The sequence below is a fragment of the Anopheles ziemanni genome, chromosome 2 (genome assembly GCF_943734765.1).
Source record: "Anopheles ziemanni chromosome 2, idAnoZiCoDA_A2_x.2, whole genome shotgun sequence".
Classification (NCBI taxonomy): Eukaryota; Metazoa; Arthropoda; class Insecta; order Diptera; family Culicidae; genus Anopheles; species Anopheles ziemanni.
The window spans coordinates 94309270-94336881 of NC_080705.1; the positions used below are offsets into that span (position 1 = coordinate 94309270).

A 27612-nucleotide genomic window follows, 5' to 3' on the forward strand; every position below is an offset into this window, starting at 1 on the left:
CTATATACTGGTGTCTCCACTGTCACTTGACTTTGTTGCGGAAAAGGCCTATGAATCAAATGTAAACCATTTGTAAAGGTTTTAATCCCTGCAAAAGCGAATAAACAGATCAGATTAATTCATCAGTTCGATTGAAAAGATGACTCCTACTAACACTCCTCAGGCACGTTAAGCTTCTTGCACCATGTGCATCCCGAAATGCAACAGGTTTGTCCGCTTCACCATGAGTCATCGATGACTTTCCCTCGATGGTCTCGATGGATAAGGTGGAAGGAATCTTTCTCTGAATGTTCCCCAACGAAAAATGAGTCACGGAATTAGGAAACCCCTTTTTCTTCTCCCGCTTGCGACGACTGGATTCCGAATGATGTAATCGTCATCGCAGAGCAAAGCACAAACATACACAACCCTGGTTTGCTTCATTAATTATCTTCTAGAATCGGGGGATATTTTTGGGGGACAACTGCCACAAACATGTACCTTTCACTTTGGCGTCCGTCTTTTTCTCCGTCTGCTTGATATCCGGGTTTGTCTTGCGGCCAGCGGATTCTGGAACGAAATAAGAAGGAATAGAGTGAGTATGTACTTTAAGAATATTGATTAGCGCTGCCATGATGTCATGACAAAGTACATAAATAAACGGAACTTCCTAACCAAGACTAAAAGACAAAAGACACATTTGGTAGGCAATGCAGTTCGCCATGCATTTTGTTTTTCTGCGCTTCCGTGCCATAAATCTGTGCCTCAGAAGCGTCCTTCTCCACATTGATCCCCCGAGTGGGCGGTTTATGTTGTTTAAACCGGTGAAGACTCCAGGTTGTCTGACTGATCGACTCGAGTGATTATGTGATTGGTGGGGTAGGTTCAAGATTCAAAGGGATTGTGTGAAAATATCAGCCCAAATCTTCAGGCGAAGCGAGGCCTTCCGGTTATCATTGAACCAGATAAAGGAGAAGGTAATCGATACTGTGAACCTTATGCTCCCAGAAGAAGTTATAAAATAGCGTGCATGCTGTTCCAAGTCAAATGGCGCGAATGACAGCCTCTTTCATACACAAATATTTGCAAAGATGTAAAGATCATCTAAGAGACTTTGCGAAGGCGTTTTCAATTGTCTTAGCTATTGATTTGGTTTGCTGATTAGCCGCAATGAACCATGAGATGTTATGATTTGTTGTGCATAAAATCTGCTCCAAACTCCAATCCCGCGACTTGGTGTTCCTGCTGGCGTAAGCGGCATCAAAGCATCAAACAACCAACCGGGCAGCAACACCACAACCCGAAGCACGATGCCGATAACGAGAGGCAAAAGCGAGAAGCAAACAGCAAGAGAGTGAGTTGCATGTGGAAACTGCGCGTCGGGAGACACGCGTGTTTGGGATAGCCCCGGCACGTTTACGTGGCCTTTCCTGCCCCAGCATTATTCGATGTACGGCTTCCTTCCTTCCGCAAGCCCCATCATCTGCATCCCGTCCCCCAATCCGTCTCCTCCTGACCGGCTTTGCCATAATCGGCGTGAACGATCAACGGCGATCAACGGGCGTGCGGGTCTTCCTTTCATTCTTTCCCTTTCACTCCATCGCGACCATACGCGAACAACAACATAATGCCAGAACGGGGCAGCGATTGGCAGCAGCAGCATCATCATCAGACCGACGACCGTTCGACCGAAGAAGTCCAGTTGTTGGTTGGAAGCAATTCCATGCTCGTCCCATGTGTCCGTTTACGCGTGTAAATGTGTGTGTGTGTGTCGGATTTTTCCCTTCTATTACTTGGTGGGGGGCGGTTCTCCTTCCCCTTGGTCCAAAAGCGGATGATCAGCTTGCTGGTGTTGTTATTTATTTTTTAGACCTTTCACGCTCTTATGCTCTCGCGGGAAGCGTCCGTCTCCTCGTTGCATCCATTGTCGGCTCTCCGCGCGGCTCCGGTCCGGCCGTCCCGAAACGTCCTGAAGGAATCCCGACGCCGTCACCCGGCCGCCGCACACTTCGATGGGTCCCGCTGGGCGGGTTTGGACGTGATGAGATGCTGTGTTTTGCTGGCGACTGTTTGGCGGCAACCGTCCTCAACCGTTCGGCTCGACACCGAGCCGACGACGTCGAGGCGACCAAACCGGGGGGGGAAAGAGAGGCGAAGAGAAAGGAACAGGACGGAACGATGGACCAACGACCGAGAAAGCACCCGCGAATGTGTGTGATCATTTCCTCCTCTCCTCTCCTTAGTCTGCCATCGGCTCTTTCGGCCCAAGATCGCGATGTTTTCGGTGTTTTTTACTCGTTGTGTTGTTTTTTTTTTTCATTTTGCAACCCAGCCTGTTGATGCTGCAGCACCTCACCTTCGTCTTCTCCCAACGGTTTGCTCCAAAGCAGCCGCACGAGTGACGAACGACGTTGGTCTTGAGGCATCGAACACCAAGAGACCCCGGAGAGCTCGTTCTCGAAGAAAATAATCACCCAATCAATTCACCCCCCACACCCTCGGGAGTCATCCTCCCGATTCTGACAGGATGTAGAGCTCGTGGCCATGCGTTTCGTTCGTTCCGCTGGCATCCAATTTCTTATCATAGTTTCCCAAAACTTCGTACGCAACCATCATCACCGAACGTTTCAGTTCTTTTCCCTTGGTTTATTAAACTACCTTACATAAAGTTGACGCTCTACAGAGTATTGTGTATACGAGGAAGGATTTGAAAGTGTTTTAAACCCGAAAAGGACCGAAAAGAAATGCGACAGAGAACGATCCTTCGAAAACCTGCTCCGCCAAGAGTCGCCCCGCAAGACGGGCGCAATAATGAAAAGCCAACCTTCACAGGGCGACCCCGTTGCTTTCCTCCGTTTTCTTTCACCTTATCCCAAGGGAACAAGGACCGGCTTTTGGTGTGTTTTTTTTTTCATTTTGGAGGAAAAAAAAAACAAGGTTTCCTGACGGCGGTCAATCAGTTTCGCAGGTCGGTTCTTCGTAGATTCGTACACCGAAACAAAGTTTGGACCTAACTAAACAGACAGGCCCCGGTGGTTTCCCAAGGGATTCCTCCTTTTACCTGTCCCCGGCGAAGGGACAGTAATCCGTTTTGTAACTTTAATTGTTATTCTTTTGACTTTCGTCATGTCTCTGCCTTTAAAACTTCTTGAATCTGGTATGCTTATCGCGCGTCGCTGGCGGCAACAACAACCTGCTTATTTCTTTTTTTTGTCTGGCGGAAAGTACTCTCTATCCCTATCAAATGGTGAAGTTAGCGTCTTATCACCAATGTCGTCGCCGTCTAGCAGCTGAAGTTTGACCTATGTTTGGTGTTTCACCATCGTTGAAACCGTTTGAAATAGAAACTTCCGCTTCGTTTTGTTTTTTTTTTTTGTGCACAGCAAAACTCGTAGAATCCAACACTCAGCAATCCATGATCATTGGATGTTGTTGCTATAGTAACACGATTTATGCCATAAAACCAAAGCAAGGACTCTTTTCTTTCCCAAAAAAAAAATCGACCAAGGATTGCTACATTCGCTCATACTGCAACTTGGTCTCTTTTAACTTAAATTCTTTAGTCACCGTCCCTCGATTCACCAACTAGTTCCAGGTAAGCAGAAAAAGGTAAGCCCAACAAGTGTTCTGTCCGCCAGACGGACCAGAACCGAAAACAGGTTTATCCACCAAAAATTGTCCAACCATGTGCAGGTGGAAATGTTTTGGATAAAAAAAGGAACGCAGGCTTCAGTGAGTGCACGTTCGAAATGTGTAGGTTCGTTTAATCAAGCCAACGGCACCACCCCTTCGACGAAATGGCGAGAGAAGAAATTCCTCAACTCGCGAGGTTTTGCTTGCCTTCGGAAAAAGGAAAAATAATCAAACCCGTTTGCACACTGGCTGTAATTACACAACCGAGAGATCAACCGCCAAAGCGTGGTAATGCTGGCGTGTTTCATCTGGCCTGCTTGGGAAGCTTCCTCTGGCGAAAAGAACAAACGAACCAACAACAAACTGACGAAAAAACGCGGAATGAAGGGCAAGGAAGTGCGAAAGGATACGAAATAATAGTTTATCGTTACAGGCACGCCTCGAAAAAGCGATGGAAATCTCACTGTTTTCAATTTGGATTCAATTTCGAAGACATGGAAAAATGTCGACAGCCGAAAATGATCAAAGGAGACGAAACAGCACATAATCAACAAGTCGTCTGTAGCTTATGGTTTCTATGACTACAACATATTCAAATGCATAAAATAATACCGGAGGGTCCAATAATATGTCGTTTAAAAAATATGACAGCAATCAAAAGAAAAGCTAGCATTTAAATGTAATTCAACTATGGGCCTCTTCTATCGGAAAATTCGTCAACCATGAAGCCGTTGTGTTTGCATACCATCTGCCTTCTTCTCCGCTCATTATGTTCTTCCCAAATCCGTGGTTTAAATTCATGTATTGATGTTTGTGTGTGTGTGTATGGCACGCACTTCGTTCAAGTCAAGTACTTGCGGTGGCCAAGAAGGGAAACCCCAAGATACAACAAAAAGGAGAGAAATACCGCATCATGCACGTACAAGACTACTGGTGTTTATGTGTATGTGATGATGGGAGAGCGGGGGATGGGTGGAGGGGGGAGTATGTTGGCTTCAGAGGTTTCCATAATATTCCTCTCACCATACCAGTCCTTTCAGTTTTCGTCCCATTTCTTACCCTTCGGATGAGAAAGACAATCTCCCAGGAACGGCAATCCCGGCGAAGGAGAGCAACAATTCTTCTCACCCGGCAGCATTACATCCAACGTGCTGGACTGAAGGTAGGAAAAGGAGGAGGAGGAGAAGAAGAGAGGGAACCCCGAATCTTTCCGTGCCTTGGGCCAACGTATCCCTCCGCTGGGATGCTGTTTGTTCTCCGTTGCAGCTCTTCAAAGGGCCTGAGCCTCGTTTGCCGAAGTCGAATCAAAGCAGGCAAAGCGCGCCGAACGTTATCGAGCATACATCCTCTCCAAAATGGCTCATCGTGTGTCTGCCTCTCTTCCATGCTGGCAGGGCAGAGGAAGGGCAGAAGAGGGTAGGAAGAGCCGGCCGCAAGGCAAGTGGAAGGAGATTCCTCGTTCGGCTTCTCCCGGAGCTCGTTGGAACAAGTGACCCTGGCCGGGAGGGGGGGTGGTGTCAGTGGGCAAGGTTTTTTAAAAAGCGACCGCGAAGGAAAAGACGCAACAAGCGCGCGACCAGCAGGGGCCGATTCCGCCGCCGCCGCCGCCGGGACGACGACACCGAGCTCCGAAGTGTCGAAGAAGAAAACGTCTGTTGCTCAAGGAGGGTCGGGCGAAGATGGGCCTGCCGTGGGACGGGGGAGAGGAGGAACGGCGAGAAAAACAACAACACACGCACGTAAGCGTAGCGAACCCCGCGAGTCGGCCTTTGTCCGCTGGTGTGCGTGAGTCTGTTTTTCTCTCCGGAGGAGCCCGCTGAAGAGAACGCGACATGACGGCAGGTTGGCGCCAAAGCAAAATGTAACGTATCGATGTCCGTGTCTCGTCTGGCCCGTCTCGTCGACGGTACTGTGGGGCGATTGGCCCCAGACCGCACACTATCGAGAGATAACGAGCGAGAAAGAGAGAGGCAGAAAATCGCGGTTCGTTACGTGAGAGCGTGATTCCCCAAAAAAAAAAAAAAACCAGATGAACCGAAGCAGCATCCCAAAATCATTCCCCAGAAAATTTCCCTCCGGCCTCTGTATGGCTTTTTTATCACTGCTTTGAGCTCAGCTTTTGATCCGCGTGTTCTGTTCAGCATGTTCTTGCCATCCACCAGGCTTCAAAAACCGAGCCACAAGACAGATAGAGTACGAGAATAAAAGAGGCGCGGTTCGACCACGAATTTGGGCTATCGCCTGCCTTTGCGTTATGGTAGACCGGGTTTTGGTTTCTGCATGGAGCCCAACGTATTTACTTCCTTTCAACAAGAGAATCACAAGACAAGGATAAGAGAGTAAGCTTGCCTGTGTTCCCAACCCCCCCAATCATGCCATCTCCCCACCTTACAGTTCGCTTTTTAGCTGAGAAAAGCATGTACACTTGTGGAAATACGAAATGTTTCGTTTTTGTTTTGCTCTTTCAGTATGTGCACATTCTTGTGCTGCAATTACTCAGCGTCGAGCCTTCAACTGGGTTCGGCTTTCATTTGCGGAATTATCCAACGTGCTGGCGAATATTTGAAGCATACAGAACTGCATAAAAGAACCCAAATTGGCGTTACAGGATTTCGATCCATATAATGGAATGTTTCAATAGGTAGAGAGAAAATTTTAAACGCACATGGGATGTTTTCAACCGATTGAGAGAACTTTGCAATCATATAGGGGAATGTGTCTGACAGCTAGGGGAATAGTGCAAACTCACCGGGGAGCTTGTACTATTGAAAATATCCCCTATGATTTTGACATGTTCTCTCTACCTATTGAAACATTCCATTATATGGATCGAAACCCTGTGTATAGCGAGTATAGACGACGACTGGAGCATAACTGAATAAGACCAGAATATATAAGTTCCGAAGGTTCGTGGTGCATTATGCAACACCCACACCTTGGCGACATTCCCCGATAAATACGAACCAGAAAACGGCTCTTAAAATCGGCTTCAAAGTGCTGCAAAAATGTTTATAAATCGTCGTGTAAAAATCACACATCATGCGCTGCAGATTTTCTTTCACGTTCGTATCAGTTGATTCAAACACGCCAGAACACAAACGCAGCAACGCAATTCTCGCGTGGGCAACCCCACCAGGATGGAGGCAGCAGCTGACACAAGAACTGAACCACCCGAGCACAACGTGAAGAAACGGCAATGAATCGAACGAAGGGAACATAAACATACACCCCATTCCTACACACACAGCACACGCCGGTGGTGGGCCGCACCGTCCATCCAGCAAACAAACGGACGAAAAATGGAAGGCAACACAGAAAGAAAAGTGTCTCTCGAATGCGTCATAAGACCTTCGAGAGATCCACCACCGCGTCGTCACCGTCATCCGCCTTATCGTACGATGCAGAGCATTCCCTCGCGGACTGTTTCTTCTTTCTCCTAACCTCCTTCCCGTTTTTCCCCTGGTGAATGGGAAAATCACACAAACACACACACACACACGCTTATAAATTCCTCCAAGATGGTAGAATGGGGGAGCGCGAGACAAAAACAAAAAGAACCTGCGCAAAGTTCTTCGCTTCTCGCTTCTTCGAGTCTGTTGCGCACGAAAGGCGTCTCGCTGGCGGCGTTACCTGCGCCCCTTTGGGAAGTAGACGGCGGTGCCTCGATCAGGTTGGTCCTGTTGCGAAAAGCAACAGAAGGGAAACGGGGAGGAACCGGCACAACTGGTTTCGGAGGTTGCCTTCCCGGGCATTGAAAGCCCGCGCGACTCGTAAAAGGAAGCCCAAGCTGAAGAAGTGAGCGCACCCAGAGTAAACTGTACTCGAGTGGTGGCCGCGGATGGCGGATTGCGACCCGGGAAGCTGGGCAGACACTCGGTGCTCGGTGACGGTTGGCGGAAGTAAGATTTAAATGGACCAACCTGAATCTCTGGCCAGTCCGATTCATACAGTTTAATTAGTTGAAGAAAATTTAAGCTGAAATAAGCTTATTTTATCGGCAATCTGAGAGCTTTTCATTCCTAAAGGGATTTGATAAAGAATGCCTTCTTTCAAGTAAACAACCTTATTTTGCGTTTTTTTAAATGGCCAAACTCAAAACGAAAACAAAGACACCGGAAAAAATCCAAATCAAATGGAAGCCACATTTAACGACGGTGTAAGGTCTTGTAACCTTGAAGCAGTCCCTTCTAAAATTGTTAACGGAATCATATTACAACCATTGAGAAGGAAAAGAATTTAAGTCTTGCATTAGTGTTCAATGTGTCGAATTACGAAACACGGAAGCGTGGCGATAACTCGGTGGTCTGTGGGTGTTAAAGACCTGCTATCTCCACGATGAGATAATAAAACATGCCCTTTTTCTTATATGGCAACAGTCAACCATTCCTGTTGTATCCGATTGAGATGAAGATGTTTTATTCTGAGTCACGCGGTTCGTTTTTGGTGTGTGATGGTGTGCTTTTTCACTGTCACTGTCACCCGCGCCTCGCCGATAAAGCCGATAAAAACCGCCGTTGCCTTCCGGTTCGGCGAGGAGTTCCCTCTTTGCTTTATCGAGACAGTTTTATCAGTTTATCATCACCGATGGTCATTCCCATATGCTACCTCACTGTTCACTCCCTCTCTCTCTCTCGACCGAAATAGAGCCTGTGGTTTTGCTACTACTTGTCAGTAAAATTATGACATCCCTTCTTACCAAGGGAGAAGGTCTGGTCCGTTGCTTTATCATTCATTCGATACATCCGGAACATATATACATGAACCGCGCTCATTCCAGTAGCGTTATCAGTTGTTTTATATACCGTGAATACGTAACCGAGAGTTTTCTTGTGTGGAAGGAATGTAACAGTTTACAAAGTCCTCTGTGATTGAAGTGAGACGACCGTTTTCTGATGATGATGATGACTTGTTTGCATGCAAACCATTGCTCCTATCAGCCGTCGTGGTAGCAACAGGTTCATTTTTAACATTTTGTACACCATAAGCAATGGAACGTTCCTCCTACATGCCTCTGGCTCTCATCCAAGCCAATGCCAAGGATTAATCGAAAAGGATGATGCCCGAAGCGGAGACGTGTTCCGTTTGGAGTGAACCATCGATCTCACCGGGATCCGGGAAGCGGCAGGGGAGGGTGGTTGTGGTGGATGGACGTCGCTGGCCAGTCACGCAGTCAAAGTCGTATGCTAATTTTGCCACCCCTTTGTGCATGATGGAATGGACGTGGCAAAGAGACACATACACGCCAACGCCTGCCTTCACCGTTCGTCATGCTCGTTTTGCTCTATTCCCCGGATCGGATCCTCCAACACATGGCCAGCGGAGGGGGAGGGGAGGGTCGTCTGCTGAGTCGTAAAAGATCGCTTTGCGTCATTTTCGAAACGTTTGTGTTTTCTGAACGCAGCGACGCAAAAGTGTTCCGCGAGCAGCGATTACTCATCGGACCATCATCGGCCGGGAGCGAAGATTCGTCCCCGAAGCGATTAAAAACCTCGAAAAGATCGTCGAAATGTTTTTTCAATGTCAAGCTTATGGACAATATTGGCCCGGCGTTGCCCAACGGGGGAAAGGGAGCAAAGGGCATCGGAGCACAGGGATCGTGATTCCACAAGCAAGCCAGCCAACAAACAGAGGAAGCCATTGCGAACGACCATTGCCGGGTGGGGGGAGAAGGGGGAACGAAAAAAAAGGAACGATGAAATCGTTGGCGACAGAACGGCGGCGACCCAATCCAACGAATGGCGTTGGCGGGTTGGAAGCGGAGGAGGAGGGGGGGGGGGGGGAAGCAAGGCAACAACATGCAAACACAGCCGAAACCCCCAACAGGCGGCTGTTGGCGTTGACGCGTTCAATGATTCAAAGAGACACAGTTATGAATCGATGGAAGTGAACGGTGGGAATGAGGAGTGTGAGGGAGGGGGAGGGGGGGGGTTGAGGAATACCATCTAACATCGAAATTTTAAACGAAAGAAAAAATACAAATCGAAACGAACGAAGAAATGATACCCGAAAGAATGAAAGGGTTACCCGGAATGAGGAAAATAAACTTGCACGCTCGCTCGCGCGCCCGGACGGACGGGGAAGGGAAAGGAAGAAAAGGTCACCGGCACCGGGGAATGCCCAAAAGTGGCCTAAGAAAGCCTCAAGAAAGAACTGGAAGGGAAGGACGATGGAATCGGGTGTTTCTCGATCGACGATCATAATGCAATACACACACACAGCTTCGTGTGGGAAAGCAGGGTGCGCGGGTGAGCCAGACCGGAAAACAGGCGACGCCACGCAACACGCACTCTAAGGGTGGGTGGGATGTGGGGTGGGGAGGGCCCACGCGTAACTGCCGCAAACACCGGTGCCTGAGTGCGTGTACGCGTGTGTGTGACTATGAAGTGTTTGATCGTGCGGGAAAAGGAGATGGGCCAAACGATCGAGGAAGAACGTGGGAGAGGGGGGAGGGATCGGACAGGGTGTGGGGTGAACTCGCGCAACCGGCTTCCACTCGAAAGGCACGCACGAATACAAGTAGTGGGGAGGGTGGGGGGGAACACACACACAACACACGGCCTACAACAGAGCAGGTTGAACCGCGCGGATGATCACCACGTCGTCGTCGTCGTCGACGTCGCGAGGAAACCCCTTTGCGGGCAGAGAGAAAAAAAAAACAAGTAAGATATCTGAAGCAAAGAGTCGGCGGCGATGGACCGGTTTTTGCCTTTCCCTCGGCCGACGAGAGGAGACGAGAAAGATAGGGTGAAGAAAACCCCGAACCGCGACGTCCGATCGACGTCCGAAACACGGCGAGTGTGTGAAGCAGAAAAGCACCCTTGCGGACACGATTCAGCATTTAGCAGCAAGCAACTTTTGGGGTGGATTTGCGTTGGGGTTTTATTTTCAACATTACGCGCGGGGTGTTCAACCGTATTTTCTGAACTGCCTGACCTTGGTCAGGAGGCGGTAAATGCATCTGAAATGCTTCCCCATCACCCTCAGAGCATTTTCAAAAAGTGTCAAGCACTCACACAGGACCAAAACTTCCAACAAATTTTGCCTAGGGTAACTAAAAAATTAGGTAACTGTTGAAGGAAGTGAAAATCTACATCACACACCAGAAGCACAATATTGGTTATTAAACTTTTTGGATTATCTCCCAGTTTTCCTCCGTTCTGCTTTATTCAGATTCAGGTAATCTATTCGTTTTTTGGCACCAAAATAAAGGCCCGGGACTTAAGAAATTTAATCTAAACTAGGCTTCGGGTGTCCAAAACATTGAATCGGATGCGGGAGAGAAACCTCCCCCTCGCCGAAGGTTGCGTTGGAACACGTTTGTTTGGGGGACTTGCGCAATGTGAAACGGCAAGAGCCTAGGAAGGAAATTCGAAACACCGTTGGGCCTAAAGGAGAACGAAAAAACGAAACCTTGCAGAATGGAAAAAGCTTGTTCGCCCAGGCTCCCAGGCAGGTCCACCACAACTGCTTCCACGGTCAGCCTAGAGTCTGACGTTCTGGCTAGATTTTGCACCTGATAGCAAAGAATGTTTATTATCCGCACGAAATTCCCCCAGGAGATGGCCGGTGTCAGCTCATCGCAAAACCGAAGCCACTCCCATGGAAAAGAATGGCGTTGCGGATTTTCACCGTGCCTTCAAATACCTCACACATTACATTGTAGGCTTTTGGGGAGAAAATGTCCTCCTTAATATGTGTTTTTTGTGTGTGTTTTTGTAACAGGACGAACGAAAGATCTGATGCTGATGATACACTCTTCTCCATCACCCTTCTTCGGCGTCTCCATGTAGGAGATTGCACGAGCCAATCCATCAAACTGTTGCTGCGTTGCTTCGCAGCGTTTATCGGAGATTCGCAAGCGCTATGGCTCTCGGCTGACATGTCCCTTCTGCGAGAGACGGTCGCGGTCGGGTGTGTCACGGTTTATTTTTGTCCAAGGCTCGTCAGCACGTTCAAGAGGATCCTCCATCGTCCAACGATTCCCGAGGGGGAGGGAAAGAGAAAGCACGCAAAAGGGAAGCACCCCGGGCATGCATTTAGAAGGGGCCCCAGGAAGGGGGGGGAGGCACAAGCCGCCAGGCAGTCCCGACAAACGGAGAGCCGAGTACAATTTTGTACGCTCGTCTTCAGGAATGTCCTCCCGGGTTCCCGGTTACGTGGAATAATGACGACACAGCCTACTGTTCCTCATTGATTTTGTGTGTTTGCGTGTGTAAGTTTTTGCTGAGAAAAAGTTATGGAGTCCGAGAAGAAGTCCTCCATTTCCGAAACATGCCTCCGAAAGGCAGGTGAAACCTATGACGGAATTTTGGCAGGATGTTTTTAAATTAACCGTTATATTACTCAATTGTAAACAATAATGGAATAAATAAATAAAAGGATAACTGGGTATGATTTGGGCTGGTCCTTTTTCTCCTTCCATGGGTTCCTTTGACCAAGTGCCGGGATGCTTCATTTGGCTTCTTCCAGAATAATACACACCAACACAGTACGAAACAGCGGCACAAATCCCCGGCAGGAAAAATACGACCGGAGCGCAAAATACTTTTCCCGTTCGCCAACCTGCCCCCGCCCCGGCCGCACTTTTCTTTCCACGACGATAGCGTAGTACGTACTAAAATAAAATAGGCCGAAAGAGAAAGCGAGACGGAAGCCGGGCCTGTGGCAATAAACACAAACGGCACGGGCACGGGCATCCTCCTCAAAGAAGCGGCCCGCTCAGAATAGCCCAAACGTATTCCCCAAGAATCCTCCCTTTGGTGAATTGTTTATTTTCATCGTCGGCCGCGAGTGTCGCGTTCTCTATCTTCCTCGGCCCTCTCTTTCTCTCGCACTCAATCTTCGTTGAACCTGCGCGGTCGCGATATCACCCCAACACCCCCTATTCTCCCTTCCAACGCCCTCCTCCAACAAGCTGGTTCACAAACCATTTGGCGGAATCCCCAGCTCTCAACACACACATCGAACCACACGGCCAGGGAATGCCGCCGTTTGGGGAAGATGTCCACGCCAGGCCTTTGTGAGTGTTGGTGCGCGCTTGTTTGGTATTATGACGCTTCGCTCTTTACTCTTTGGGTGCTGGCCATTACGTAAGAGGGATTCCCATACAGTGAAAATAACATCAAACCCGGCAAAAAGCCACCCACCCCCGCGGATGTCCTTCCTCCGACGCGCTTTGTTGCTTCCGCGACTTTTCTCTTCCCATCAACACCCATCATTCCGCCTTGTTGACGGCCGGGAAAAAGGATAGGGCGCACAAACTCGCAGGGGAAGGAAAAACGGGACAGAACACAACACGCGCAACAAACGACAGACGAACACAGCTCTCACAACATCGGGGGTTCAAAGAGCGCTCGCAACAACGACGAACAGAAAAAAAAACACGAAAACAGGGCAACAATCCCTCGGCAAGACGTTCCTCCACTGGTAAGTCATCAAGGACACCAAGAGGACCGCCAAACAACAAACGGTAGCGGAACGATGAAAAAGTCATCCCACACACTCTCATCTTTTGCGCTCGCAGAAAAGGGATTCATTTCCGCAGAAAGGAGAGATTACTATCTGGGTTCAGTCCTTGTTACTGCCAGGACGCACCCTCCAAAGGTGGAGGTATGTTTCATTTCTGCACTGATTTTAGCTAAATCTTGTTTTAAAATTCGTCCATTCCAGCCCTAATAGATGTTATGCAACGAACTTTACGTCCGAGGTATAAAAAGGTTAATCAGACTTTGTGGCAAACAACTTAGATTACTGCATTATAGCACAAGTTGTTAAAGACAAACGACAACTCACCCGCCAAAACTTGGCCTGAAGCGAATGACCTTCCTTCGATTGTAAGAAAATAAAATCCAACTGTCTACCATTTCTGCAGCTGAAGTGTTATATGATCCTCTTTCTAGGTACGCTGTACCCGAGCTCTACGCGAGCATAAATGAGTTGTGTTCCCCAGTTTTCGGGACCAGAATGCAATAAAAGCTGTAACAGCAATCTGCAGCGCCATACCGAAGGGAAATCCTTCACATGTGCGGCACACACATCCAAACGGGCAATGTTTCGCTATGCTCGGTAGGGAACCGACCCAACTCCGAACCTTCGTGTGTGCGCGCGCGAGCAACATTGGCGCCATAGTACACACTCGTCTACACGGGAGTGAGTTTTCGGGATAATCCTCTACAGCAGGGCGAACCGGACAACCGGCTTGCGAAGGCGTGATGATGAACGCCGCCATATCCTTTGGATGGCTCGGAATGATTTCGTCACCGAACTCACCCACTTGAAGCGCAGCAGGAATTCCCTACCCGCTCGACCGGTTGCCATTTTTCTTCCTACCCGGCGCCAGCAAAAGGCAAAGGAACAACGGAAAAGCGACCGGTCCAAGGACGAAGGAAAGCCCCTGGGCGGAAAGGGATCGAAGAGTCCGGGGGTTTAGAAACAGAAAAACGGACCCATTTTTGCCTTTTGCTCATTTGCCTGCGAAAGCTGAGCATAGCAAATGGGATCGGTCGGATAGGTTCGAACGACGGTGGAATTCGTCATGTGTGAGGTCGTGTGCGTGTGTGGATGTGCGTGTCCTTGTGGGTGGCCGAAGCGAGAAAAAGAAAATAAATGCAAAGCACTCCGTTTTCCGATCGATCGCAATATCCATTCGCTTGCGCCACAACTGACATGTGATTTCTTGGCAACAAGAAGCTCGAACACAGATCTAGTAGCCACGTTTGCACCCTTTTGGTCGAATATATGTTACCGATGTTCTGCCGAACGGTTTTGGGTGTTTTTCTTTACACTCTGCCGAGTGCGCGTCCGGAAAATTCAAGCAGGCGGTGCGTCGTAAATGTCAATCCGTAGAGCACATCGATCAGATGAATCTAATAAATGACGTGTATGTTGTTTTCTTCCAACACCCACACACGCCCTCGGGCAACACTTGGGACCAACAAACATTGAATTCGATCATCGATTGCCTGCCGATGGTCGACGATTTTCGTGTCGTGTTAGGAATTCTGATTTTGCTTTTCCTTCTTTTTTTCGCCACTGCTTTCGTTCAAGCAAATTTTCTTTAAATAGACTTCTAATAAAAGCAACGGTAGTCCCCCGTTTCGGCTTTGCTTTTTCTTTTGCCCTTTCAAGCGCGCGCGAGCCTGGTGGAGCAGGGCGAGGTTGAACTGACACACCCCCTCCTGGCCCCCTCTTTTCGTTCTGCTCATCCCTTTTAAGGGGGAGGGGGACTTGCATCACAAACATTCCATACTTGTTTTTTCCCGACCACCTAGTAACAACCTTCCTCCCCCACATACGTGCAAACCCGCGGAGACAGAACGGATTCGAGCGAAAATTTTACTCAGCTTTCGGCGACGAAGAGGAAAACTCTTGGGCGTAGTTCCGTTTTCGAGCGAGCAGCTGTTCGAAGCGGCGATGACGTACGCGAGGGTGCAGGGAGTGGGAGGGTGGTGAAAGATGAGTCCGGTCCGACGGAATTTGGCGTAGGTTTGCGAAAATAGATCTGTAAATGTACGATTTTTCCCCGTCCTCGTTACCGCCGTCCGCCGCGCGAGGATTTCCTTATCGTGCCGCCTTGAACCGGCAGCTCGTAGTCCACCTCTTCGCGGCCTGAGGTGAGGAGGGTAAGTAGATGGGTTGAGCCGTTGATGGGAGGATTTTGAGAGAGCGATGCCCACCCAAACCGCCACCACGGCCTGCGAGTGACATGTGCAGTTTCATCGATGGCGTTTTAAATGTTTCTCCGACTCCCCTCCCCGAAATGGACGGTAAACATATTATTAAACCATAAAGAAAAACACCAACCATTATCTTCAGCAAGGTGGAGGTAAAGGGGTCCTTTTAATGCCTTCAAAAGCGCCACCCAATTCTATCATCTCAAAATCAACTGATCTAAGAAAGACAGGAAAAATATCGATTACTTGACACCAAAATTCATATAACCATCAAAAGCGTTGAGATGAATTCATACATCTCTTGGCACCGAAAAAGAACTGGTGGCGTTTACTAACCATTCGCATTGTTCCCTTCCTCCAAGCGACACCTGCCTTGAAAACAGGTAAATTGTCACAAAAACTGCCCGTTTCGCATGAAACCGGATTAGTTCGAAGTCATTCTTTCCCAAAGGATGATAGCAAAGCAAACGAACGAAAGAGGCAATGGCTTATCGGAGCACACTACCCGGGACCCCTATCCTCTCGCTGGTTTTACCTGCCCGTTTCCAAACGGGACCCTTCATTACCAGGAAGGGATCGCCTATTGCTGCGTTGGACGCCAAAGAGCACACGAAACAGGTGCATTTGGCACAGTTTTTTCAACACATTGTGTTCACCCCTTTTCTGCTCACTTGTTGCTGCCGGCACTGCTGCTACGGAATCCGAGAAATAAATCCCAGTCATAATAAATATTTCCCCCTATCCTTCACCCAGCCTTCTCTTTTGCCAACCAACGGCGATCACGATCGTCAATGACCGAGTGCGCTCCGGCCAGTGATGGTTTTCTGAAATACCCCAATTGATACTTACTTCCTTTCCCGGAACCTTTCTTCCGCGCCATGATTTGAGAACGATTGTTAGACGGGGGGGCCGCACCGGGATTCTTAACTGGCTCTTTTACTTTGCTCTGCTTCTTAACACATTCGATTGAAATTAAAAATCAGAACACGACCTTTCCACACGCGTAATTTGTTTGAACCACTCCTTTGCGATTTTGTACACTTTTTCTACTTGTGGCCTGGCCCGGGCTTTTAATTTTCACTGCCACACACTAGACACTACTCACTCTTCACGTTTTTTGGCACAAACACGCTCCTCCCCGAAGTGAACCGCTCTAGGAGGCAACTTGGCAAGGATCTCGATGAGCATCGGCGCAACTGGTATGATTTTCCATTTCCATTTACAAAAATAATAACAAAAGCCCACCACCGACGCCGAAGTATGGAGCGCCCGGACGCGCGAGAGCTAACACAAGCTCGAATTGGACGCTTTTCCAACCGCAATCACTTTCCAACGGTAGGCCAGAAGAGCAGGTGAAATTATTCCCCGAGCGTCCGATGGTTGCTCCAACAGTTTCCTGGTGACACCGACTACACGATATGTTTTAAAGGATGCTGCAGTTTGTTACGCTTCAGCTTGAACCGAGGAACTGAAAATGCTTTTTCCCGCTGCACTCTTGGTTAGTTCTTCATCGTTCACCGCATTGCTAGCGAACAACTTCTGCTTCTTCCTTTGGATAAACTGGCTTCCTAGAAGCTGGAAACAAATTTAAATAAATTACGCTCGATTCCTTGGCCATTGGTGACTCCAAAAAAAAATAACGCCGTCTGATTCTTCCTACCGACCACACCACTGTGAATAAAACGGAAGCAAAGAATGATGAACGAAACGAAAACAACTGTCACTTGATCGCGCGCTATCTCTCCACAGACGATAGCCCCTCGCTTCCTCCTTCGTTTCGTTTCACATGCTTTCGCCCGCTCCACAAGGGCCAGCAGGAACACGGAACGGCCGGACGGCTGACCAACAGGCTGAACCGTGGACTATCAAAAACACCATGCGACGTATTACCGTAGTCTACGGTGGCGTCAGACAAGCAGACGAAGAGATAGCCGTCCCAGGGACGTATGGTAATTGTGGAAGCACGAACCCGCGGGGGAAAGGAACGTAAAGCACACAGAAAACACACGCTCGTCCCATATGCAGGGACGCGCCGCGCGTACTCCACTAGAAAGAGTTTGTTCGTCCAAAGGACGGAAAGAAACTGAGCGCTCGTTCAAAAATGCGCCAGTCGTTCGTCGACCAATTTGCCGCCTCCTCGCTCTTCCTTCCCGCCTTTTGTATCTCACTCTCGCTCACATACACCATACGTGGTGTCAACAAAACCTGATGACCCAACCTTCGTTTTATGTCTGTGAGAGAAAAAGGCTGCCTCTCTCTCTTGAATTCGAAAATCTCTCATTCGCAGGAAAAACGAAGAGCGAACCGGCAATTACTCTCGTTTTACTATTTAAAAGGTCATTTGATCGGTAATTAGAGGTTAAAATAACGATACCTTAGAAAATACTATTTGGTACCTAAACCATCTAAACCACAATAATCAACCCTTTTAAGGTAAAACAATAATTTCTTAAAATACAATTTATGTAGGTGTAGATTTTGTATTGCATATTTGTGATAACTCTTCAAACCAGTTTGAAAAACAGATCTGACGCAACTAACAAGTATACTGTATAAACGGGATGGGCCGGAGAATTGCGCTGTCAAAAGATCTTTGAAAACTTCTGACGTGTCTAGCGACCATCAAGACACAGCATCATCTTTGGCCGGTTGGAAATTTCTTTCGTTTTCGCTAAATCCTGGAGGAAATTTCGTTCTAGTCGTATTTGAAACATAACTCTCCAGCTGTGCGATGAATCCGTTAGGTAAGTAATTCGACGATATTGCGTTCTGCGACCCACGACACGTGAAACTTACCCCTCGGTCATTGGCCCTCGGTGGATATTGACATTTCCACCGGCGAAAAGATAGTGGCAAAGAAGAATGTTTATGCGATACATAATTTGTGCTTCCTATGTTGCAGGATGTTTTATGCTGGTCGCCTTCATCGGTTCTAGCATTGCTGCTACACAGCCGACACAACGCACAGTCAGCAGCCACCTCACCACGCAAGACCAGGAGCGTTTCGATAAGGTTTTCAGCGAAGGCTTGAAATCGAACGATTTGCAGGCGCTCTACTTCTCCTCCGCCAATGTGGCTCTGCCGGCAAGCGATGTTGCCGGTTCGTGCAAACGATTGTTTACTCTTCATGCTGAATCCAAGCTAAATGTAGGTTAATATTCAGTGTAAAAGCTCATGTTCAATAGCTCATCCCATACCATATTTTCTATAATAGGACTTTGAGAAAAACTACTATCTGATCGGAGCCCGTAAGAACTTTGGCTGCAAGGAGGCCCTGCCAGCAAAGGTTGAGAGCAGTGTCAAGGCGGCCCTGTCTAAGGAAGCCTCTACTGCACAGGAAATCTATTACAACTTCCACTCGGCCAAACTGGCTGGCGTGACGGTGGATGAGAAAGCACGCACGGCTCTAGGAAAGAACTTGCAAACGGTGCTGAAGAAGGATGACTCACTCAACTCCCTGGGACACGCTTTTGCGGTCGCCTCGGAACTTGGCACGGCCGGGGCTTTCGCTTATGACCGCATCGAAGAAGCGTTCGTACAGGCGGACGAAGTCGATGGCAAACTGTTGCAGTTTGAAGGTGGCCTTAGTATCACTGCACTCATCGTAAATGGCGGTTTCCGTCTAGCTTCAACCCTTGGTAAGCCGGCCCCGATTACGGCGGACCAGGCAGTGAAGTTTGCAAACTACTTCCTATCTCGTGCCTCCGTGCAAACGCCAAAGGGAGTCAGTGTGCTGTTGGAAGCCCTGAATCTACTCGCCTCGCAGAAAACGATCGCCCCGATCTGCATTCGGTTGGCCAACAATGGACAGCTGCTTCCGGAATCGCCTGTTTTGCGCGTAAAGGTTTGCGATCTTCTCGGAAAACCTCTGTCACCAGCCTTGGCCGCCCTGTCAACCACAGTTTTGTCGCTCTCGACGAAGCAGGAACTCGTTAGCAAGGTAAATCTCGTCCCAAGCAAAGACGATGCGACCCTGTACACATACAACCTCCAATCGGCCACCCCGACACGCGGTCAGTTCCGTGTCGATGTAGAAGCAGCCCCATCATACCGTCAGCAGCTCAAAGTGAACGTGCTCGGAAAGGTGCGCGTAAGTTCGCTGGAAGTCGGTGTCGGAGACACAGACAGTACGGCGTCCAGTGTAAAGCGACACTCCGTGACGTATCCTTCGAAGTTGGCGACGGTTTTGAACGCTGATTCGCAGCAAAAGGTCGTCCTCAAGACCAACCTGGTCGATGATGCTAGCGGAAAACCGATCACCGTTCACCAGGCCTTTGTTCTCCTGCGCCATCAAGAAACCCGGCAGGAAATAATCTTCGTCGCCGAAACGGACACCAGCAAGGCGTACAAATTCGAGATGGATGTCGGTGCCCGAGCAGTCGATTTTGCCCACAAGAGCGGCTTGTACGAGCTGCGACTAATCGTTGGCGATGCGCTGCTCTCGAACTCCTTCCAATGGTACCTGGCCGATGTGGAACTCAAGTTTCCCGCCACCGAAACAGCTGCCGGCAAGCAGGCCACGGTCGGTGCTGGCTTCCGTCAACCACTCCCGGAAATCGAACATCAGTTCCGTGTCCCCGAGAAACGTCCGGCACGGTTCGTTTCCGATCTATTCACCGCGTTATGCGTCGCACCGCTCGTGATCCTCTTCGCCCTGTGGGCTAAGCTTGGCGTGAACGTTCGGAACTTCCCGCTTTCCCTCGGTGCGGTTGGATTCCACGTGGGGCTGGGAGCCATTTTGGCCTTGTTCGGTGTGTTCTGGCTGCGGTTGAACATGTTCGAGACGATCCGGTATCTCATCCCACTGGCGCTGTTCACCTTTTTCTGCGGCAATCGTATGCTGCGCAAAATCGCTCGGGGAGGAAGTGAGAAGTAAGCTTGCCGGTTCGATCGAGTCTCAAATCCCATTCATAGTCCATTAATCGAACAAAGGGAAAATTCTGAACTGAACGGCGGAAGGGAATAAATGAGGTGCATGACAAATGATTAGTAGGGAAACATACAAGTACGAGCAAGAGAAGAGGGAGAAACCAAAAATCATTCCTTTTCAATGTACCGACAGTCGCTATTAAGGAGCGGGGACATGAAGACAACTCTTGTGTCTTGGTCAAATTTCTTTTTCGAATGTTCATCCTCCGTTAACTTTCATAGATGAAGTCGTTGGCTAAACTACTTCAACCTTTTCTTTTCTCAGTCGAGTTTTAACGGTCTACAACACAATTCTGATAGAAAATCCCACAGCGATGACGTGCTGTGCAAGCGATAGAAGTAGGATTTAATGTACTGAGTCGTATGAGCTGAGAAAAGACGGAGATCCAAAATGTAACAGGGTCCATTCAGTTGCATTTGTCGTGTGAAATAAACGTATGAAAATGACCGAACGAAACGACGTTTTTTGCGTTTGGCATGAGAATCAAAAAGATACAAGATATATTTTACCCTATTATACAATTTATTTATGAACTAAACATAACATGAATCTATCTTAATGTCGCTGCTGCTTAAAGCGACTTACTTTCTTCTTGGGTTGTGGAGGTAAATCAGTGACAGCACTAGTACTTTCCGGTTCAATTTTATGTTCCACGATTTCTCCCAATATGTCGTCCTGCATCGTATCTTTCATTCTTGTCTCTTTGACCATGCGTTTAACGCCGGTTTTACCGAATGATTCGTTGGCACTGTGGGATTCTTTTTCTACAAAATGTTTGTTCTTCAAAATCGATCTAAGTTCCACGGGAGTTTCTCTCCGTTCCATTTCCTTACGGAAGATGTCCGCCGGACAGATGATTTCATCTTCCTGTGCTTCGTTGCGGTATTCATTGGAAAGTGTTTCCGCTGAGTGTACGATGGGCAAAAAGACTGTCTTTTCGGTGTTGCCTGTAGGTAGCTTGTCAGTGATCCTCAAACCCTGCCAATTTTCTATCAGTTTGATCTCGTCGTGTTCAGCAAACGATATCTTCCTGCGCTGTTTCTCCGTATAGTTTGCCGTTGGTTCTTGATCCGATTTTGTTTCCTCCTCCTCCTGCTCGTCGTCGATGGCTTCATCAGTTTCTTGACCGGCCCGAAGGAAATCCAGGGCCTCCTCTAGCTCCTCGTACAACTGATACAGATCCACTTTTTCGGTGATAGTAATAGAGTTCTGATACAAACGTTTGCGAACGTCTTTCTGTTTTGCTTGGAAGATTTTGATTTTCTCCTCCTTGGCTAGCATTTTTGTTTCGTTCAGTAACTGCGAGAACTCTGGCGAAATATCTTCCTCGCCTTGACCATCCACTGACTCATCGTCAGTAGTTACTAGATCTTCGTCCGAAATTTTCCCATTTTCCTCGTCTTCTGTCGTGGTATTTTGCTCACCTTCCGTAGGACTTTCCTTGGTTGGCTTTCTAATATCTATGGTATCGTTTTCGGCTGCCGGTACTGAACGATGAGCGGTTCTTAGTTTGCTGTTCAAACGAATTTCTCCACGCATCAAACGCCCCAGCTGATCATCGTCGTCTTCCGGCATGTCCAGTTGCTCCATTTCATTTTCCAACTCTTCCAGCAGTTCCATTTCTTCTAGCTTTTCAAAAAGGTCCCTATCATCCTGATCCTTCTTTTTCCTATCGACTGCCTCCCTTTGCTTGGTTTCCCGAACACGACGCCGATGCTCTGCTCGCCACCGTTCCTCCGTCTGCTCATCGTATGGCTCAATAATCTCACGTCCACCTTGGGCGAACGCTTCATTGATGAAGGGCACTTCAAGTTTATCACTGTACAGTGTTCGCTCGCGGTCATACTTCTGGAGCATCTCATCCGCTAGCTGCACCCGGCGATCGGCAATCGATCGTGCCTGTTCCGATGTACATTCGGTAAAATATCCACCACCGTGGCTGACGAGCACCTCGCCCGTGTGGTAGAGCTGACCAGGGAGAAGTGCCTTCGTGCCCATGGGGATGAGAATATCGGCACGGGGTGTTTTTTGATACATTTTGAGGTTTTCTTTCAGATCCAGATGTTCCTGCCGGTACGCGCTCCATCGCTGAGTTTCGTTTTCATTCGTACGTAATGCCTATGCATTAGGAAAATGGATGTTATTATTCAAGCAGTGGATTAAACAGAAAACTACATTTTACTCACATCGCCATATGCCTGGTTGTACATTTGTTGCTGATCCATCGCCATTTCTGTTGACCGTGAAAATCCGCGTGTTGATAAAACGTAAACAAACCGTCCCGGGTTGTTTGCCCAAACCGAACTGTCAGGGTTTGACACATATGGTTCTTGACAATCGGCTTCGTTTGTTTTGTGTTGTTTTTGTCGGAAAACTGGTTATTTTTTTCACAGCATCACACAGCAGGCCGCAATAAGTTGATAGTTTGGTTGATTCAGCTAAGAACCGGCTTATCATTATGTCCGTTTGGTGGTAGGAAGTCAGTTTTCGCTCGCTTTTGATAAGCTCTCGGAGAATGTATTAGGAAAAAGAATGTGTCATCAGTGCGGTCGTGAAGTGTTGAATCATACCAGTAGCGGTGTTCTATCGACACCACCAAGATCAAGTGCACCGAGGCGGCCGTCTGCAGTTCTTCCCCTTCGTAGCTTGAATAGGCGGATGTAGAATAAAGCGATATCCGGTTTCTGCTGACAAGCTGACACCATGGTCTACTGGGATCAGTTTTGGAACGACATCTGCCCGACCGGGCTACGGCCATGGGTGGAAACGAACAGTGATTTGGCACCGTGCTTCCAGGAGTTGGTTCTGCAGCTACCGGTGCTCGTGCTGTTCGCCACATTTTCCTCGTACTACTATGGAACCCACTGGCGTAGGGTTTCACGCAACGAAACGCAACTACGGGCGCTTAGAGTGCGCATTCTGGCCTCGATTGCAATGGCCATCCTGCCGGCCCTGAAGGTGTTCTACATCTTTCGCCTGCACCGACAGGTGTACCCGGTGGACATACTGCTTGCCTGCGTCCAACTCGTTGCCTGGCCAATCCATGCCGGTTTCCTGTTGTCCTCGGTGCGGAAAGGATCGCTCAGCCATCGGGGTCCGCTAGTGCTGATAGTACTATGGACCTCCCTGCTCGCCTTGTGCAGCATCTGGCTGCACACGAATGTGCGTACGGATTTTTGGCTGTGGTACCTTGCTCATCTTGCCTTATACCTGTGCTACGGTGGTACGCTTATTCTTCCGGGCAACGCCCACTACTTGCGGCCCCGTCGAACGGAGGACGACGAACGACAGGCTCTGCTGTCGCAATCCTACACACGCTTCTTCGAGGACATCGAAGAAACTGCCCTCGGGCCGGTGGAGGACGAAGCGAATGTGTTTTCTCGCTTGGTGTTCTACTGGGTACGACCGCTTATCACCAAAGGAGCCGCCGGAAAGCTGCGACGCAACGACGATCTGTTCGACCTACCCGAAGCGCTCACCCTTCATCGCGTGACGGAGCTTCTTCAGTCGGCCCTAGATGGAACGCGGTCCCTTTTCAAGGCCCTACACAAATGCTTCGGTTGGGAGTTCTATTTGATCGGACTACTTCGATTGCTGGGCGATTTGTCGGGGTTCGCTGGACCTATCCTACTCGGCAGCTTGTTGCGTACGGAGTATAACGACACATCTACGACGATACCTTCTCCCGACGATATAGACACCGGTAAACCGGTCGATTATCGGCCGTACTACTACGCCCTAGGTCTGCTCAGTTCTACGGTGATTAGTGCCTTTGCGGGGGTTCACTTCAACTGGCGTATGACATTCGTCAGTAGCAAAATGCGTATTGCCATCGTGACGGCAATCTACCAGAAATCTCTCACGGCAAAACGACTCCAGACGGCGCGCCCGGAAATCCTTAACCTCATGTCCACCGACACCGATCGAATCGTAAACTCGTGCGTTTCGTTCCACTCCTTCTGGAGCATTCCGTTCCAGTTGTTTACTACGCTGTACTTGCTCTACACACAGCTAGGAATAGCGTTCGCTGCCGGAGTACTGTTTGCGGTTCTACTCATCCCGATCAACCGAAAGATTACACAAAAGATTGCCCAATTGTCACAGGGTTTGATGAGTGCCAAAGATGCCCGCGTAACGGTCACCTCGGAGAGTATCGGTGGCGCAAAGGACATCAAGCTGAACGCCTGGGAGGACGTGTTCATTACGAAAATCCAACGCCTGCGAAGCGGCGAAATCGGTTTCCTTTCCAAGCGAAAATATCTTGACGCGTTGTGTGTCTACTTTTGGGCCACCACACCCGTGCTGATGTGTCTGTTCACCTTTGGCACGTCGGTACTGCTCGGCAAACCGCTTACCGCCGCGACGACCTACACCAGTGTGGCCCTTTTGAACATGTTAATCGGACCACTTAATTCTTTTCCTTGGGTTTTGAACGGACTCGCCGAAGCATGGGTTTCGCTCAAACGCGTTCAGGAGCTGCTGGACCTCCCCGATGTTAACCTGGCGGAGTACTATCGCGCCTTGGCACCATCCGACACCACGTTCGCGAACTCGTCCAAGCGACCCACCATCCTTGCGATCAAGGACGCTCACTTCGAGTTTGCCACCAAACGTAGCCGCAAGGAACTGAACCTCGCACAGGACGATATCGTCGATTTCGCCTTCGAGGGCCTCACGCTTCAGGTGCGCCAAGGAGAGCTGGTCTGCTTGGAAGGTCCGGTCGGCGGTGGTAAATCGTCCCTTCTGCAGGTGATTCTTGGCAACTTCCACAGCACGACCGGCGACGGCGCGGTCGCCATCGGCACGGATCTGAGCGAAGGGTTCGGCTACGTCGGCCAAAGTGCATGGCTACAGCAGGGCACGATTCGGGACAACATCCTGTGGGGTGAAATCTACGACGATGCGCGATACAAGGCGGTCATTCATGCGTGCGCCCTCCAGTACGATCTGGAGGCATTACGTAGCGCGGACAGCACGGGAGTCGGAGAACAAGGGCGCACCCTGTCCGGCGGACAAAAAGCACGCGTTGCGCTTGCACGGGCCATCTATCAGAACAAGAGCATCTACCTGTTGGACGATATTCTTTCGGCACTGGATGCACACGTCGCGTCTCACATCATCCGTCATGCCGTGTTCGGGCTGCTAAAGGACAAAACGCGCATCATCGTGACACAGCATCCGATGGTGCTGAACCGGGCGTCCCAAATTCTTCACGTCGAAAACGGTCGCGTGTCGCAAAGTGATGTGCCGAATGTTGGATCGCTGCTCAGCGACTACGATGACTACGAGGAGGACACACTCTCGATGGCGGCTGCCACACGGGAAACGCCAGAAACCGATTCCACCGACCAACAGGACCGGCGCAGCATCGACAGTGCGTTGGTGGAAGAATCGCGAGAATTCGGTCACCTTGATCGCAAGGTGCTGGACGTTTACTGGCAGGCGACGGGACGAGCGCTTGGTCTTTGGGTTGTGGTGGCCGTGTTGACAATGCAGATTTCCCGAAATCTTACCGACGCCTGGCTGGCCTACTGGATCGGTACAACAAATAATCCGTTGCCAGCACCACCATCCAATGACACTTCGGACACGGTGGAATTCATCGTGCTGCAGACGGATAACTCCAGCATCGCAGACACTTCCTTCTATTTGGGAATTTACGCTGGGCTTGCCGTGGGTAACAGTTTCCTTACCTTGCTGAGAGCGTTCCTGTTCGCGTTGGCAGGACTAAAGGCAGCCAAAGCTATCCACGACCGATTGCTCAACAGTGTCGTATATGTAAGAAATTGCGCACAGATCAATCGGCCAACTGAGATCGTTTGCTAAACGTTCTTTTTCCCCTTTCTTCCTTACAGACTAAACTGCAATTCTTCGACATTGTTCCGTTGGGGAGAATATTGAATCGATTCTCTTCGGATGTATACACGGTCGATGACACTCTGCCGTTTATACTGAATATTCTACTGGCACAGTTCTTCGGATTACTCGGAGCGCTTCTCATCAGTCTGTACGCCATGCCCTGGCTGGGGTTACTTGTCGTGCCGCTGGTTCCGATCTACTTGACGCTACAGAACAAGTACCGGTACGCTTCACGAGACATCAAGCGTCTGTCAAGTAACGCCTTGTCACCGCTCTATGCGCACTTCACCGAGACGCTGCAAGGGCTGAGCACCATCCGGGCCCTACGGGGCGAACGTCGATTTCAGCGAGACTTTCTTTTTAAGCTCGGCGAAAGCATCAAGGCGCAGCTGTCGGCGGCCGCGTCTCAGCAGTGGCTCGGCTTACGGTTGCAACTGCTAGGGGCTTTCTTGGTCGGTGGTTCGGGTCTGCTAGCAGCGATTACCTCCGCTCACATGACCTCCCCCGAGCTGGTCGGTTTGGCCATTTCATACGCACTCTCCATCACTGGCCTGCTCTCGGGGCTGCTGTATGCGCTGGCCGAAACGGAGCAGGAGTTTGTCGCGATCGAACGTATCGATCAGTATTGCCGGTTGGAGCGGGAGGTCAATGCCGATGGTTCGGCCGATCCGCCCTTTGGGTGGCCCTCGCAGGGTGTGGTCGTGTTCGAAAACGTGCACATGCGTTACCGCGAACACCTTTCCTACTCGATCAGAGGGATCGACATCAGCGTGAAGCCGTGCGAACGTGTGGCCCTGGTCGGCCGGACTGGATCGGGCAAAACGTCCATCCTGGCCTCACTACTACGAGTCGCTCCACTGGATAAGGGTACCATCAACGTGGACTTTGTCAACATTGCCACCCTTCCACTGGATGTGCTGCGCAGTCGGATCGCACTCATTTCCCAGGACCCGTTCCTATTCAATGGGACGGTACGCGAAAATCTGGACCCACGCGCCGTGCATATCGACTCAGAAATATGGGAAGCAATCACGTGCTGCCTGGCTAACCCGCTCGTGCAGGCCCTCGGTGGACTGGACGCCAAATTGGACGTGAGCGGATCGAACCTATCCGCCGGACAGAAACAACTACTCTGCCTTACGCGAGCACTGCTGAAAAAATCCAAAATCGTCCTCATCGACGAGGGGACCGCCAACCTTGACTTTGAATCCGAATCCGCCATCCAGCTCGTGCTGAAGAACGCCTTCCGCGGTCGGACGGTCATCGTGGTGGCACACCGGTTGAGCGGCGTCCTAGACACCGACCAGGTGCTGGTGATGCAGGATGGTACGGTCTGTGAACAGGGTGCGCCGCAGGTTCTTGCCACCCAGCCGGACTCTCTGTTCTATGCGTTGCTGCAGGAGCAGCAGAATTCGGCATTTTTCGTTACCAGCAAAGGATAGACACGCGGCCACCAGTAGACTGGAAGCGTTAGAAGATGATACCGATGAGACTGTGTGGCCGTCTCGATCGACTTGCTTGCCACCATCTTACTTTAAA

At 49.6% G+C, this 27612-nt stretch overlaps 4 protein-coding genes across 4 annotated transcripts in view; 2 read left to right on the forward strand and 2 right to left on the reverse strand.

Annotated features, from left to right (window-relative positions):
- LOC131294820 (uncharacterized) overlaps positions 1–16186 on the reverse strand; it is a 38077-nt gene extending 21891 nt beyond the window's left edge. Inside the window, exons 1-2 of the mRNA XM_058322866.1 lie at positions 16134–16186; positions 481–549 (exon numbers count right to left, since the gene is read on the reverse strand). Coding sequence (XP_058178849.1) covers positions 481–549; positions 16134–16164 — 100 coding nt within the window. The 5' untranslated portion in view covers positions 16165–16186. The remainder of the gene's footprint in view (positions 1–480; positions 550–16133) is intronic.
- A 2004-nt stretch (positions 16187–18190) lies between these two features.
- On the forward strand, positions 18191–20414 carry LOC131287324 (dolichyl-diphosphooligosaccharide--protein glycosyltransferase subunit 2). The gene is made up of 2 exons (XM_058316401.1): positions 18191–18431; positions 18499–20414. Exons 1-2 carry the CDS (start codon positions 18195–18197, stop codon positions 20158–20160), a joined length of 1899 nt encoding a protein of 632 aa, XP_058172384.1. The 5' UTR covers positions 18191–18194; the 3' UTR covers positions 20161–20414.
- A 312-nt stretch (positions 20415–20726) lies between these two features.
- On the reverse strand, positions 20727–22470 carry LOC131293132 (unconventional prefoldin RPB5 interactor-like protein). The gene is made up of 2 exons (XM_058321210.1): positions 22401–22470; positions 20727–22332 (listed from the first exon to the last, which is right to left on the reverse strand). The coding sequence occupies exons 1-2, from the start codon at positions 22443–22445 to the stop codon at positions 20770–20772; spliced, it is 1608 nt and encodes a 535-aa protein (XP_058177193.1). The 5' UTR covers positions 22446–22470; the 3' UTR covers positions 20727–20769.
- A 447-nt stretch (positions 22471–22917) lies between these two features.
- On the forward strand, positions 22918–27515 carry LOC131285512 (ATP-binding cassette sub-family C member 10). Its single transcript, XM_058314373.1, has 2 exons — positions 22918–25992; positions 26070–27515. The coding sequence occupies exons 1-2, from the start codon at positions 22918–22920 to the stop codon at positions 27513–27515; spliced, it is 4521 nt and encodes a 1506-aa protein (XP_058170356.1).
- The last annotated feature ends 97 nt before the right edge of the window (positions 27516–27612 follow it).